General features: G+C 39.4%; 1 protein-coding gene across 1 annotated transcript; it reads right to left on the bottom strand.

Annotated features, from left to right (window-relative positions):
• Nucleotides 1-4,432: 4,432 nt before the first annotated feature.
• SLC38A2 (solute carrier family 38 member 2) lies at nucleotides 4,433-15,753 on the bottom strand (the record flags this gene model as incomplete). The annotated part of the gene is made up of 15 exons (XM_080705549.1): nucleotides 4,433-4,581; nucleotides 6,303-6,400; nucleotides 6,492-6,636; nucleotides 6,956-7,080; nucleotides 7,816-7,916; nucleotides 8,010-8,089; nucleotides 8,392-8,559; nucleotides 8,646-8,704; nucleotides 9,089-9,171; nucleotides 11,333-11,414; nucleotides 11,532-11,624; nucleotides 11,723-11,796; nucleotides 14,987-15,102; nucleotides 15,246-15,327; nucleotides 15,629-15,753. The coding sequence occupies 15 exons, from the start codon at nucleotides 15,751-15,753 to the stop codon at nucleotides 4,483-4,485; spliced, it is 1,530 nt and encodes a 509-aa protein (XP_080561675.1). The 3' UTR covers nucleotides 4,433-4,482.
• Nucleotides 15,754-16,039: the final 286 nt, after the last annotated feature.

Raw genomic sequence — 16,039 nt, 5'->3', positions numbered from 1 at the left:
GGACATATGTTTTCTCTAATATGCCCAAGCTAGGGAGTAGTGGTAATATCAGAGGGACTCCAGATAATGGAGGGGAAATCTCAGCAAAGCTTGAATGGAAGGATAGGAGAGGAAGAAGGCTGAGGTTGTTCAGTGGAGGAGCTACATCCAAATATGTGTAAAAGAGCCAGGCGTGGTAGCACACGCTTGTAATCCCCGCGCTTGGGAGGCTGAGACAGGAGGGTCACACGGGTTCGAAGCCAGCCTCAGCTGCTTAGTGAGGCTTTCAGCAACTTAGAGAGACCCTGTTTCCAAATAAAATATAAAAAAGGTCTGGGAGTATAGCCCCGAGGTAGGAAGCCTCTAGGTTCCACCCCCAGTACCACAAAAAAACAGAACAAAACAAAACAAAAAAACAAACCAATGTGTAAAAGTATAAATATAACATAGTTAACCTGGACTCTCATTATTGAGAGAGGGAAGGGGAACGGGGGGGGGCATGAAGCACAATCTAAATGTACACCATTTTCCACATATAAATAAAATATGAAAAAAGTTCCACATTTTCTGTTACCTTAAATTTAACTAAGCCATGTCTCCATGTAAGAGATTATTTCCTAATTAAAACAAACAGCTCTGGCTTTTTTTTCCTTTTGTGGGTCTGGGATGGAACCCAGGGTCATTTGACCTCTGAGCTACACCCCTGCCCTATCTGTATTTTTATTTTGAAACAGGGTCTAAGTTGCTGAGGGCCTCACTAAATACCTGAGGCTGTCCACGAACCGTGATCTTCCAGTCTCAGCCTCCTGAATGCTGGGATTACAAGCGTGCACCATCATGCCCGGTTCTGGCTATTTAGAGATGTTCCTTAAAAACTCAACTTGTGAGAATAGCTGGCTTCCTGGTTAGAGTACATTATTTTAATCTTGAGTAGACCTACCCACCAGATATAAAAATTTGGATCAATAACTTGGCATTCTGGTTCAATTTGGTATTACTTTAAACTTCAGCCTCATTCCCATGGCAGGTGTTCAATTAAAGGTTGCTGGTGACTACCTGAATATTTTAATTCTGCACTTCAAATTTGTTGCAAATTTTGCCATTCCTATCCACAATTTCTCCTTTGCCATTAAACACAGGATATTAGCTTCTTAGAGCTTCTTTTCAGAACCACTCTCAAACACACCTGCTCACCTCATCTCTTTCCCTTTGCCCGATCTTAATGACCTTTACTTCTAGGGTCCTGCAGGTACACCCTGCAGTGATAGGATCCACTGCTTTTTCCCCAACTAGTTCACCAAAGCAGTGCTCCTGGATTTAACTGCACCAGGGTAACTGACAAAACCTGGACCCTGGGCTGTGCTCCAGCTAGACCTACACCATCCGACCATCTAGGCACACACCAGCAGGCAGGGGTGGAAAAGCTAGCATGTTGACACAGAACCATAGCCTAGCTCCCATCAGCAGGGTCAAATTTGTGTCTGTCTGCACCTTCACTCCAACACTCCTTACTCTGTGAAGTTGGGACCACTGGAAATTGAACTTGTCTCTCTTCACTATGACCATTAGCATTTACACTGGACACTAAGTGCTACACTTAGAATACAAACGCATCAAATGCTACTTATAACCACAAAGATGACAGCCACTCAGGATTAAACATTTATTTTAGTTCAGTTAAAACAAACATACATTGTTTCATTGAAACCGTGTAGCACTCCTTGCCAACAAGCCAGACTGGAATTGTTGGCCTCTAACAGTACAGTGGGGTTATTTACACTATTTACACCAAGTTAACACACCCAGGTTGTCAAAGGTCTTTCATTAACCTAGATCACATTTTGATGACTGCATTTTGAAAATTTACAGCTTATTTAAAGTTGAGATCTGAACTCGCACCAAGTTTTCATGAAAAAAAAAAAAGGTAATGTTCTGCCAGTTTATTGCAAATATAAACAAATTTTAAGTGTTTAGAATTTGTATACAACCTGTCCATTTTTATACTGAATTCTCTGTACAGATACTTGTGGACTTACACATAATGTGAATTCATCAAAATGCAGTTAAGAAACTTACAGGAATATATACATGTGAACCCAAGACCTGATCCTGACACTATATACAACCTATTTACAAGTACATATGGACAGACAACGTATGTACATAGATTATCATAAATATTGAAAAATAGGTTAGCTTTAATGGATTAATGCTGTTCTATAAATAACATTACAGTTATAACTGAAACATCCACGGAAGACAGTAATGCAAAATGAAGTGGCAAGGCAGTGGTTTTAATACTGAAGACTGCTCATTAATGGGAATTCACTGTTCAGGAACCAACCTCAAGGCAGACAAGAAAGCTCCAAGAAAACCATGCAATGGAATTTGTCCTGGGAGTTGATGTTGAACAGTCGAAGTGGCGTAGGGGAGCCTGCCCAATGTTGGTTTGAGGATTCTTTTTTCCATTCCTTCCTGGTTGTCGTGGCACTTTTTCCCTAACAAAAGGACGGGAACTGTAGAAAATGATTCTTCTTCACTTGGGTATTTCCTGGCAGGTCTCAGGTATTTACTCAGCCACTCTTTCCAGGAACAAGTAGGAGTGCCAATTCTTGGTCTAAACTAGAGGTGAGGTTCTGGATTTGAAGGAGTGCCCAAAGCCCAGTTAATTGAAAGCAGTGCTGTAGAATTCATCTTCTCACTGCCTTTCTATTTCTAGATGGTCCCCAATTATCTTTGTAGAAACAAAAATGAAGCATTGGTTTCACCCAATGTAGCACTACGAGACGTCTTCCAGTTCTGTAAGGGTTTCTAATTACAGACATTCGGTCTGTAAATTTAGTCACATATAATACAAGAATGCGTAACAAAAACCATGTCTGCCATATTTCTGGCCCTTGTCTAGAACTAAATATGTTTAGTTCCAGAGAAAACCATAGAGCCAGTTAATCAACTGGTGACTCCACACTATTTGCTTCCCTCAACCACTTAATGGAATTATGCATATTAGATTTTAGACATTATGTCTGATGAACAAAGTACCACATTTAATAATATATTCACCATACACCATATAATAAATGTGCTCTTAAAGCCAAGTTTCAAAGTAATGTTTTCACTTCTAACTGGAATTGAAATGGAAGGGTGAACATGCAACTGGACCAGAACAAGTACATACACTTAGGTTGCACTGTTTTCCTTAGCTAATCATTCTTTGGATGTAAACAAGTAATTCTACATTGTTCAAGAATGAGATGACAATCCAGTGCAAATGAGTTTTTTTTTTTAAAAAAAGCTTACTGCATGAGAAACCCAGTGGCCTATATGAATAGAACTTGTATTCTACCAAATAGCAGTGTAACCTGTGAATTCGACCTCTACTCTAAGACGAAACATGAATACAACTAAGCCATACATTGTCAAGTAAGTAACACTTCCAGTAGTTGAGCATTTTGTAAAGTTGTACTTTCTGGACAGAATAGTTTTTGGCCTACTGCCATCAAATGCCCATTTTCCACTGCTGGAAGCAACATCAAAAAAGGGCTGGCCCAAAAACAGACCCAGAGCTGTCAACACAACTCTAGAGACAGATGCAACTGAATAAACCCTGTTTTACCCAATTGCACTATTTGGTACCTCATAATTAGCTACTTTATTTCCCACAGAAATATCTGCATTATTTTCCATTCTAACAGTCTGAACTGAAGACCTAAACATTTCAGTCTGAATGAACCAAATTATTTGGGGACAGAAGACAAATGATGAACAGAGTTCACCTGATTTTGGTGTAGCAACATCAATTGTCCTTTAAGTGAAGTTTGAATGGAAAAAACTATGCTAATTAATGGTACAATTTTTCATTACATCATTTAAAAATTATTTTGGATAAAAAAGTATTTGGCTTTTAATGCCTACAAAAAAGGCAAATCATTTCATAATACTAATATTGATTTTTAAATACCAATGAAATTATACAGAATTTATTGACAACTGTTTCCAGATAAAGTTCAAAAAAAGCAATTTCTTAAAAGCAAAATAGTGCTTCTGAGGTCTCTAAGTATTTTTGGTACAAAAAAAATAATAGTGTTTTTCTCAATGATTATTTCAATACTTTGCTGTAAATTAAGAATTGTTTCTCACATCGAATGGTTCCATTAGGCACGTTCAAGTAAAATCATAAAATATCCAAGTTAAACAATGACACAGCCAACCATGTGGCTTGATAAAAGAGTTTGTCCATTCTCTGGAATGGAATAAAATTGTCACTTCCCTTAACCCGATGCTCGTGGTTTTGTTGTTGATATCCATTCCTAACATACAGATAAGTTTCTTTAAAAAAAAAAGAAAGAAAACAAGTTCACTTATTCTGCATTCAGAAGAACCAGCGAGGAATCTGCACTTCAAAAGGAAGTGAAACTGAAAATGTTAGCTGAAATTTCATAGTAGTTGAGAGCTGACTCAACACTGGCATCAGATGGACTTTCAGAGTTTGAAGGGTGCCAATTAATGGCCACCTACAGAGGCGTTGTGCATCCAATCCAAAATAATCAAGGTCATACTTCCAACCATTACCACTATGCCACTTATCAGGAAAAACAGAGCCTGCAAAAGCAGAAAAAACTCATCAGCAAGGAAGATACATGTACTATACCTTCTTTAACTTGTAATAGGGCTCACTGTCACTAAAGTTACACAGACTAGATAACATTCTATACAGCTTTGCTCCGTTAAATACAGTTTCAAGTCATCCCTAGTTATTTAAAGTGCAAAATGACAATTTTTTGTGTGTGGTACTGGAATTGCAATCAGAGCACACGCTAAGCAAATGTGAAGTTGCCCAGGCTGGCCTTGAAAACTTGTACTCTTCCTCTCAGACTCCTGCATTGCTGGGATTATAAGTGTGTATGTAGTATTAGGCCTCAATTAAAAAAAAATTTTTTTTTTGCGGGTCTGGGGATGGAACCCAGGGGGCAACCTCTGAGCTACACTCGCTGCCCTGTTTTTTATTCTTTATTTTGAAACCGGGTCTCTCACTGAGTTGCAGAGGGGCTAAGTAGCTGAGGCTGTCCACGAACCGCAATCCTCCAGTCTCAGCTTCCTGAATGCTGGGATTACAAGTGTGCACCACCATGCCCAGCAAACCCAGGGGTTTTTCTACCTCTAGGCTATACTCCCAGACCCATTTCATACTTTATTTGGAAACAGGGTCTCACTAAGTTGCTGAGAGCCTCACTACGTAGCTGAGGCTGGCTTCGAATCTGTGTGATCCTCCTGTCTCATCCTCCTAAGCACTGGGACTCTAAGCATGCATCACCACGCCTGGCTTTTTTTCCCCAAAATTTTAAAGCAAAAACTTAAAAAAAAAAAAAAAAACAAAACAAAAAAACCTATCATCCCACAATGTAGCCTAAGCCTGAGGTCTTTCTAAGAGACAAGTTTACTCCTAAGTTTATTCTTCATCTAATGCCACTGCATTCTTCTGGGCAAAACAAGATGACACTTTCTGATTTTCAAACAGTACTAGTATTTAGATTAGGCCAGAATGGCTGTGGATAATATAACTGACAAGCAGTCTCTTCCCTAAATTATCCCCACCAACAGGCAGGGCGTGGTGGCGTATGATGAGCTTGTAATGGTCTCAGCATTTGGGAGGCTGAGACCAGAGGATTACGGTTCTTGGATGGCCTGAGCTGCTTAGCGAGGCCCTTTACAACTCAGAGAGATTGTTTAAAAAATAAAAAAAGACAAAAAGAAAAAAAAAGGGCTGGGGGCGAGACTTGGTAGTACAATGCTCCTGGGTCCCATCCCCAGTACCACCAAAAAAATAAATGAATAAAAAATAAAAATATCCCCACCAGGATTCTGGTTCCAGAACCATTATTGTCTGAGGTCACCATATACTCTTTGTCATTGGTATTATGATGCCTTAGAGTAAGTATATACTAGTGAGCCTATGGGGAGAAAGGGCAGAGAAGCACCCTGCTTTGATCACCACTCTCACTCAAATCAACCCTTTATCTTTTTCTTTTATATACTCACGCCTAGTTAAGTACATTTTATAGGGCAGGTAGGTCAACAACACTGGTTGAACAAATGTCTAAACTTGGGTTTGTACACCTATCTCTAATGTACCTAATAACTTTCTTGTAATTAAACTATCTTTTCTCTGCCTCCTCCCAATCTTCCTTCTTTGAAGTTACAGCATTAGCAAAACATTTACCAAAACCTGTAAAGTGAATCTACAATGATGGCTAAAAAGCGAAAATCAGGTGAATTTCTGATAAAACTTATAACTGTTACTACATACATCATCTTTCACTCACCCCAATCTTTTGTAGAGACTTCATAGATTCTTTCTTCACTAGCTTGATATAGAAGGCAGATGGAAGAATAAAAATCAACATAGCAGCTGCAGATGCACCTGTAAAAGAGAATTCAACAAGTTGCTTATTTCTTAAGCCGTAACATCCTCAGTATGAGTCAGCTCTGATACTTCCTAAAAAAACACTTACCAATGAAACCAAAGATATCCCTAATAGTCGGGACAAATATGACAAGCAAATTGGTAAAAGCCAAGATGGAAACTGTTATGAGGCTATGACGCCACCAGCTAAAATCTTTTGTTGCACACAGCAAGTGAGTTATGGAACTCCGGATCTGCAAGAGATAAACATTTATTACAAAAAAAAAAAAAAATCCAGCTGTAACTAATGTAAAATAATTCCAAAGTGATGATAGAAGATATAGGTAAAACTATACAATTACTTCTAAAGGAAAACTGTCCCTTACTCTACTGCTGTTTTTTAAATATGTGGACATTTAAAAAATTATAATTCTGTTCTTTATGTCCCTTCAAAATTACCATTAACTCGGTATTGCTCTAAGAGTGTGTCTCTTTTCCCAGAAAATGAAAATCTCACAAATGTTCACATTTAAAAACATACTCCTACTGAAAGAACAGCAGGTGATTACTTACCGGGAAAACAACTACTGGTACTGTTAGGGTGACAGCCATTAACACAGCCAATCGAACAATGAGAAGAAGAATATCATTTTTCATGACAACAGAGTAAGTATGGAGCAATTCTGACTCAACACGTCCTGTAGGGAAAGACCAAAAAAGCTTTCAGTCTGTTTTCTCTGGAGATCAAGTAGAAAATCTAACTTACACTGAAATCTGCACTAAAATTATTAGCTACTCACAAAATGATAATCTAAGAGGCTAATAAGATTAATCTGGAATTATGGTTAATGCAATTAAAATAACATTGAAGGAGAGTTTTTCTAAATACCAAATAAGAGATTTAGCCCCATGACCTGCATTAAAAACAACAGGAGCCAAATCCCTTTGCTTGGCTTAGTTTGCATATCTGTTATACAGTCCTCTCCCCCTCCAAACTGGAGGTTAAACTATAGGGCATTCTATCCAGAGCTACTCCCCCAGCCCTATCTTTTTCTTTATTTTGAAACAGGGTTTCAACTAAGTATCCGAGGCTGGCCACAAACCTGCGATTCTCCTTTTTTCAGCTTTTCAAGTACTAGGATTTACAAGCATGTGCCACCAAGCCTGGTTTATATAGTTGAAAGGGGATGGGAGAAGAGGATGAACTTATGAGAAAGACATCAAAATATATTATCAAGTGATGTCAGTTTTCAAACTTGAATTCTAAAAATTACGGATTACATACACTACAGGAAATTCTAAGCTCTAAATTCAATTTCTGAGCACAAATAAATATCAAACCAGACTGAAAAAGTAATAAAACTGTATATATAGAAAAGTGCCAGCTTTGTTTCAATAAATGGAATTTCCCCCCTAAATTAGACATTATTTACCATAAAAGGTCAAGTATCCAAAGAGGGCAGCAAGCAGATACATGAGAAACATAGCAAAAAACGAGATCTTGGACACATTCATCATCCTTCTACGGCTGCGGCTTTATAAATTTAAAAGAAGATACAAATATGTTTTAGCAGTAGTTACAAACAGTTGTCTAATATTGTCTAGATAAATTTACATAAGTACTTACCCTTTCAGCTCTTCATAGATGGGAAGAATGGCAGGATGGCAGACAAATGAAAACGTCAGAATTGGCACAGCATAAACGGTCTGAAAAGAAGGGAAAGCCATTTCATATCCTGATGTAAAACAGCTTTGACACTACTTTCTAAAATGCTTAAACAGTATTTCCTATCATCTTAGAATCCTTTGCATGACTAGCCTCCATCTAATCTGATCAAGTGTGACCGCTCACCTAACTTCTAAATGTGCCCACTATTTAACACTATATGATGAGTTCTCAATCTGTTTTAAGATACAAACTAACACTCTTCACAGTTCAATAGCTAACCAATCACACTTTCTAAAAAGCACCTATTAACCACAATCCCTTTACTTCAGGAGTCAGTTACCTGTGAGTTGAAGATAAAATAATGTGGTGTGCAAGTGTCAACTTCGGTCTTGTTAAAAGCCCAGTCAGGAGAAAAAGTTGTTGGCTGTGTTACAGTGCTATTCATTGTTTCATTAATTGCCATAGCAATTCCCAAAGGACAAGGAATCTGAAATTTCTTGCAGATCACCTGAAAATATATTACTTTGCATTTGAGGAACTGGACAACATGATAGGCTCATAAAGCAACATTCTCTGAAGAAAAACTCTACCTACCACAATCAGAAAGAACATCATACACAATAAGGAAAGGCCACTGGTATATCCCAAATATCCTATTTGAAGAAGAAAAACACAGTATTAGTTGAATGAAACAGGGTTAGGTAGGGCAGATTACTTTTTCTCCACCCAATACTTCAATGCCACTGGGAAGACTTGAGGTACAGAAATTTAGTAGATACAAGACTAAATTTCTAATTCTAATGTACTAAGATATATACTTATAACAATAATAAAGTCTTGTTATTTACAAAGCACAAGATATTAGAAATGTCAACGAAATATTCTGATCTGGGAACACCCATACTAGGACTTTAAGAAAGCCGCAATTCCCAAAGGTAGGTGGGTAGGTAAGTAGGTCAGTCGGTTGGCGCAGGGCCTTTTGGCAGACCACCTAATGAGCCACTCTTTCATCTTCCTTTGGGCATGGGTTTGCTCACCTAAATTTCTCAGCAGCGACAAGGGAAGAATGAGCACCAAGGACACCAGCAGAACCAAGTAGTCACCATTCAGATACCACAGTCTGAAGGACAAGAAAAGAAACAAAGTTGAAATCAGCCACAGAATGCACACATCTTCCCATAGGACTCGTTTTATGGAAAAAGCATAAACACAAACAAGAATGGTTTTGGAAAAAGCATCCCTTATTCAGGACAGGAGATGAATGTTCACTTAGGTTAGAAAATGGAGTATGAAACAGTCTAACTTTTGTCTCACTACTCTAGGAAGGTTGCCAGCTGATTCATAACATAAATGGTTCTTAAAGGCTTGATACTAGCATAGCAAACAAAGCTGTTTTGTGAACCCAATAAGCTTATCTTTAAGCACTTTTAGAAAAATTATGTCAACTTCTTTATAACTTTAGTTTGCAATTTTGAATGCTGGAAACAAGTAAATTTCACAACAAGCCCCCCCATACTTGTTAGCAAATAAACATCAAAAATTTCAATTAAGAGTTTTCTTCATGCTTAAGATTAATATGCATATACAGGCCCCCATCCCTAATTTCCCAAACCAGGCTATATTTCCAAATTATCAGAGAATTCTGTGATATTTTGACCCACCTGGACTCCAAATACAGTAAAAAATGGTTCCTTTTGAACTTACGGAAATATTATGTCTCCGAAGAGCTCTAGAATTATATATTTTCAGGAACTATACCCTCTTTGTGTATGTGTGTGTGGTACTGGGGATTGAACTCGGGGGTATTCCGACCTCCAAGCTACACCCCTAGTCCTTTTCTCTGTTCTGGGGATGGAACCCCGGGACATTCTAACCTCTGAGCTAAACTCTAAGCCCTACTACTATTCATCCCCCCACCCCCGATCTGGGGATGGGACCCAGGGGCATTCAACCTCCAAGCTACATTCCCTGCCCTATCTTTTATTCTTTTTTTTTTTTTTAAACAGGGTCTCACTGAGTTACAAAGAGCATCATTAAGTAGCCGAGGCTGTCCATGAACCGCCATCCTCCCGTCTCAGCCTCCTGAATGCTAGGATTACAAGCGTGTCACCATGCCCGGCTTATTCTTTACTTTGAAACAGGGTCTCACTAAGCTGTGGAGACTGTCCTGGAACTGGCGATCCTCCTATCTCATAAGTGCTGAAATCACAGGCCATGTCATCATGCCTGGCTTATACCTTCTTTAAATCACAATTTTAAAAGTCAAACTTCCCGTGGGTGCCAATCCACTCCAGCAAAGAACTCACAAAACCTTTTTTTTTTTTGGGGTGGCACTGGGGATGAAATTCAGGGGCATTCTACCTTTGAGCTACACCTCCAGCCCTATTTTTTAAGTTTTATTTTCGAAACAGGGTCTCACTGAGTGGCAAAGGGCCTCCTAAGTAGCTGAGGCTGTCCAATTCTCCCGTCTCTGCCTTGGGATTACATGCATTCAACATGCCCGGCAGAAACCTAATTTTTTTTTTTGGTGGTACTGGAGATGGAACCCAGGGACATTCTACCTCTCCAAGCTACACCCCGAGCCCTACTTTTTATTCTTTATTTTGAAACAGAGTCTCACTGAATTGCAGAGGGCCTAAGTAGTAGCTGAGGCTGGCCATGAACGGGGATCCTCCTGTCTCAGCCTCCCAATTGCTGGGATTATATAAGCATGCGCCACCACGCTTGGCTAGAAAACTACTATTTAAAGATCACTTATCAAGTTAAATTTCTAAAGCCACACCAACAGTAACCACACCTTTCTAAGGTAATAAACTGCATTTAAGTTGGGAAGTTCATAAGCACTATGTTTAATTTAGATTAAAAACCTGCTAGTCCACTGAGATGGATAACTTTGCTAGGTAAATAATAGATTTCTATAGCACAGTCAAACATTTTACAGTATTTTGTATTAAATATACTGATTCTGTGCAATTCAAAGCTTTAGTCTTATTTTAAGCTAGTTCTGTTCCATAAGTGTAACTTCTGAAGTAAATATAAACGCAGCGAGTTCTAGAATATCTGTTTCTACACACAGGTTAGAAATTAGATATCCAAATTTGTATGACTAGCTACTATCCCTTTCATTTTAAAAAGTTCCAATCAGTTTACAGAGGACTTCTTGAGTCAGTTTTAATAGAAACAAGCAATTTGCTGATAATCATGCTACATATTCAACTTTGATCAAATTATCTGTGTTAGACTGTAATTGTTTCTTAGGAGTCACCTTACTTAGCACCTACCCAGTTTCATCTTCAATGTTCATTAAGGCCTTGATCACCAAAGGTAACTCATATTTCACTATGAAGAGGTAGCTTGACATAGCTGGAGGAAAACAAAATTATACCATTACAAGTGCAAAATGTGGCATGTGACACTAAAATTCATGTGTCACCCCTCTGCTACAAAATCAGACAAAAACCAAAATCCTTTAAATCTTACCTCCAATGTTCTGCATTGTAATTGACCCAGAGGCTGCCAGCTTTCCAACCAGTCCAAACGCCTTATGTCCCAATTGTTCATATAATAAAGACCCTACAATTTGAAGAATGCAGACGCATGGAGTAAGTACTTTATAAGAAAAGAGCGACAGGCACAAATTATTTTAGAAAAGAAAATGAAGGCTACCATACCTCCTTCATTGGCAGTCTTCAAAAGGAGATGAACAGAATACAGGGAAAATATTGACACAAATGTCAAAAGAATTCTGACAAAAGAAAGGAAAAGGCACAGGGTTACAAACAAGCAGAGCTACACATTTAAAGACAATGCTCTTTGGTTCTTTAAAATAACATTAAATACAGACAGTGTGCTCATGTGTGCAAAAATTACCCCCAAAATGTTCCTTCTCCTGCTGGCTGGAGCATCAAAGGCACTTCTCACTGGCACTTACAATGTGTAATCTCTCAAGTGACAGTTCCATAGTGACTATGGTTAACAGCAAGGGTGTACACACTGCCAGAGGCTGGAAAGCCCACCTCCCAGTGGAGTTTTCAGACTTGGATTCCGATTCTGGCACCATAATAATTGGCAGTATGTCCACCACTTCCCTGACTTCTAATGGCTCCTTTAATCTAGAAAATGTCGGCAAAACTTGCCATCAGCCCAGCTCAGGAGGTTTTTTGTGAAATTCAGTAGAGATAAGTTCAGGAAAGGTCTCAAGACCACATGGACTGTACAGATAAGGAGAGGCACAGGAAGGAGGATATTATACTAATATTTCAAGTGTCAGGCACTACAAGCTAACTAGGTACTAATCAGAGAAGCAGCCATGGTGAAGACACTACCTCACGCTCTGAGGTGAGAACAGACTAGGAGACAACACTTGTGCTAGAACAGGTCATCAGCTCTACAGTCTCCGCCCTGGCTCTTTCACTTGGACTGAACGGGGAAGGGAGGAAGTACAAGGAAGGACTAACAGCCTCCTAATGCCATGTGGCTCTCCTTCAGGGTATTAGCTCTCTCTCATTCCAGCTTCAATTTCATCACACCCAGACAAGCAAAGGATGGAGATTTTTATTAAATAAATAAATAAAAGGGGAACTCAGAAACCCCACAAAGACGGTCCCATGACTTTTGACTCTCTACAGTCAAATTACATACAGTACCATATACGGCACTCACAAAGAAACTGATGTCCAGGAGTTAATGCAGAAGAACTTTAGAATTTTTTCTAGAACACTGGGGGTGGGGGGGAGATGCTGTTCTAAGGTGACACTGTTAGCTTCAACTCTCACTAGAGAAAAGATGTTGGTTCAAACTAAAAACAACCAAAACAAATTAAGTCATTTCATGTCCTCCACTAAAATGACAGAGATAAATGTGCTTCATCCCCTTTGAGGCCACTTTCAGTCTCAGTATTGGTTCCTGTTTAAAGACCAGCCACAAGTGGGACGTGGTGGTGCACACTTATAATCCCAGTACTTAGAAGGCTGAGAGAGGACCATCACAGGTTTGTGGCCAGCCGCAGACCCTCTGTAACTTGGACCTTGTTTCAAAAAAAAAAAAAAAAAAAAACAACAAACAAACAAACAAAAAAAAAACCGGGCTGGAAGTATAGCTCAGAGGTAGAATGCCTCTGGATTCCATCCACAGCGCACCCCCTCACAAGGTCAGCTATAGAGTCCTTTAACTGAACCGGAACAGAGACAGCCTTGTGGCTTTTGGCGTTTACCTCTATACCTTCTAAATAGAAGGTAAATACTGAAGCAAAAAATATCACACATCGGTGTCATTGGCCATTTATTAAAATGTACATGCTGGGCATGGTAGCACACACTTGTAATCTCAGCATTTGGGAGGCTGAGACCAGAGGATTGCGGTTTGCAGACAGCCTCAGCTACTTAGTGAGGCCCTCCGCAACTCAGTGGGACCCGGTTTCAAAATAAAGAATACAAAATAGGACAGGGGTGTAGCTTGGAGGTCGAATGCCCCTGGGTTCCATCCCCAGACCCACAAAAAAATGAAAATAAAAAATGTACTAAAGTAATTCAAAAGTGCAATGGAAACACACTAGTTTTGCTCTGACTTGGGAAAAAGTTGCCATTTTATCTTATTTAAATTCTGTACTATACTAGCAGCATTCTAAAATTGCTTCCAGTTTTTATAAGAGCTAGGAAGGGGGTTTCAAATATTCAATTATGATGCCATTCAAGTTTCCCACTAAAAATTCTGAAATTCTAAGAACCTATCTATGTAAACTCCTGGTTCTCTGCCTTAGCAAGAGATTCCCAAAAGCCTCTTTCTAGTTGAACAAGCCCGAGTCTTAGCCTCCAGTACTCAAGCCAGGCGTTAGTAACCTCAGTGTGGAATTTCACAAAGCAGAGTTTTGCAAAGGTTTGCTTTTCTTTTCATGAACATTCTGTCATGCTAGAGAGAATAACTTGAGTAGAGGGAGCTAGTCAGCTAATTAAACCGTATCTGTCACAAAGGGACAGCTAGCTGTATGCTATGTATGTGTGGTTTCTTCATCTGTACAAGTATTAAGGTATTAAGACTCCTCCCTAGAAAATCGCCTTAGCCAGAATTCCACAGGTATTTATGACACAAACATCACTGAAAAATATACAGCAAACTTGCAGTCTTGTTTCGTGCCTTTTCCCCTGGAAATAAAGTTCATATTTTCCTTATTATATTCTTCAAGGGTCAAAGACCCAAAATGATTAAGAATCACTTCTCTAAAGTCTTCTATATCTCCAAAATTTTATCCAGGGATTTATTCTAGAGTGAAGGAGTGATTCATTCTAACTGGGCAACTAGGGGGAAAGAATATTTAATAGGTATTTGTTAATAAATATATATATATATTTTTTTTTTTTTTACTACAGCATGAGGCAATCACACATCTAGAGGGGGGGAAAAAAAAAACCCATAATGAATTGCTTTTCAGATTCCAGAAAAAGTGTGACTCATTTGTCCTAAAACAAATATGCTCCAGGCTAAGTAAATACCACCACACCTTATACATTTAGATTTTCTTTTCCTTATGCATTCGAGGGGCCACAAGTCCTTGGAGAGACCGTCAAATTATCCAACTAATATGGAGATATTTCACTTATTATTTTTGGCTTCTGCCTTTACCATAACTTACAGCCAACCTGGATTTATCCAGTATTTGTTAGAACTTAAACAAAAACAAACCACAAACTCTTATTTCGATTGACTTAAGAGACCTTGGGCTTAATTTGTCAGTTTTAAAAGAATTTTTTTCTACCTAATTGGCTTCCTTGATATTGTACAATATGTAGCAAAATAGACACTTTGGGATTTCTCATACTTTATTTAAACAAATTTTAAGTCAAGTACTTAAAACTGTAAATTCAGTTTCTGGAGCCAAAATATATATTTTAGTATATCAACTGCCCTGCACGGCAGACTCACTACTTACACATACTTACATAAACAGAGCAATTCCAGTATTAGCCATGGCATAAGAAAGCCCAAGGATTCCACTGCCCACAATCGCATTGCTCAGATTAAATACTGACATTCCAAAGGAAGTAGTACCTGGATGCTACATAGAGGGAAAAGGATAACCAAACACATAATAATTAAATGGAGAAAACCAGCTTTGGGCAAGTCAGACTTGAAATCTAAGTAAAACTGTTCTTTTACTCCATAAAGCCAAAGTCAAACAAACAATTCTCTTTAACTTACAAAGTCTGTTTCATACTTCTTCTTCCCCAAATTCGACTCAAGTAAAAAGTTCTGGTTTTCAGGATCTACATCTGCATAATGGCTGCAAAAAAATATAATTGCAAATTGAAAAAATATAACTTACCCACCAGATTGCTTTAATATAAAGCGACTCCCCAGTTTTATCACACTGTCTTTACTTAATGTATAAACATCAATTTAGAATTGCACACGAGATAGGACTTTAACACGAGATACTGTCATCGCAGTAAGACAATTTGGTAACCGAAGGGATCACCGCACTCCCCCAATGCTACAGCAAATTAAAGCAACAGAAACAGGGTCCTAGGTCCCTCTCTGATCTGTGCAAACGGTCCTTTTTACAACTGGTCAACTTCTCCCACCTTTTCAGAGCAGCTTGCTTGGTGGGGTAGGAGTAGTTGAAGTCGCTGTTGGAGCTGTAGCTGCTGCTGTCTTCATCGGGGGAGATGTTGAACCTTCCCATTTCGGCCTTCTTCATGCTGAGCATCGGAAGGAACCGGGAGCAGCGATGGGCGCGGGGCTCCTTTTGTCCTTGGCGGCGCAGGCTCCGAGGCTGCCTGAGAAGGTAGAGGCGGCGCGTCAACACTGCGGCGCCGCCGGTCACGTGACGCCGCGGGGCGGCGCAGCGCGGCTGATTCATCCCCGGCCAGGCGAGTGGAAAAGTACCAGCCGAGCGCGAGGGGCGGGGGCGCGCCGAGGGGCGGAAAAGTACCGACGGCCGAGCGGGCGAGAACAAAGATGCTGCCGCCGCCCGCGCCGGGCGCAGGGGAGGC

This window comes from Muscardinus avellanarius (genome assembly GCF_963383645.1).
Source record: "Muscardinus avellanarius genome assembly, chromosome: 11".
Lineage (NCBI taxonomy): Eukaryota > Metazoa > Chordata > Mammalia > Rodentia > Gliridae > Muscardinus > Muscardinus avellanarius.
This window is presented reverse-complemented; position numbering and strand designations above follow the sequence as displayed.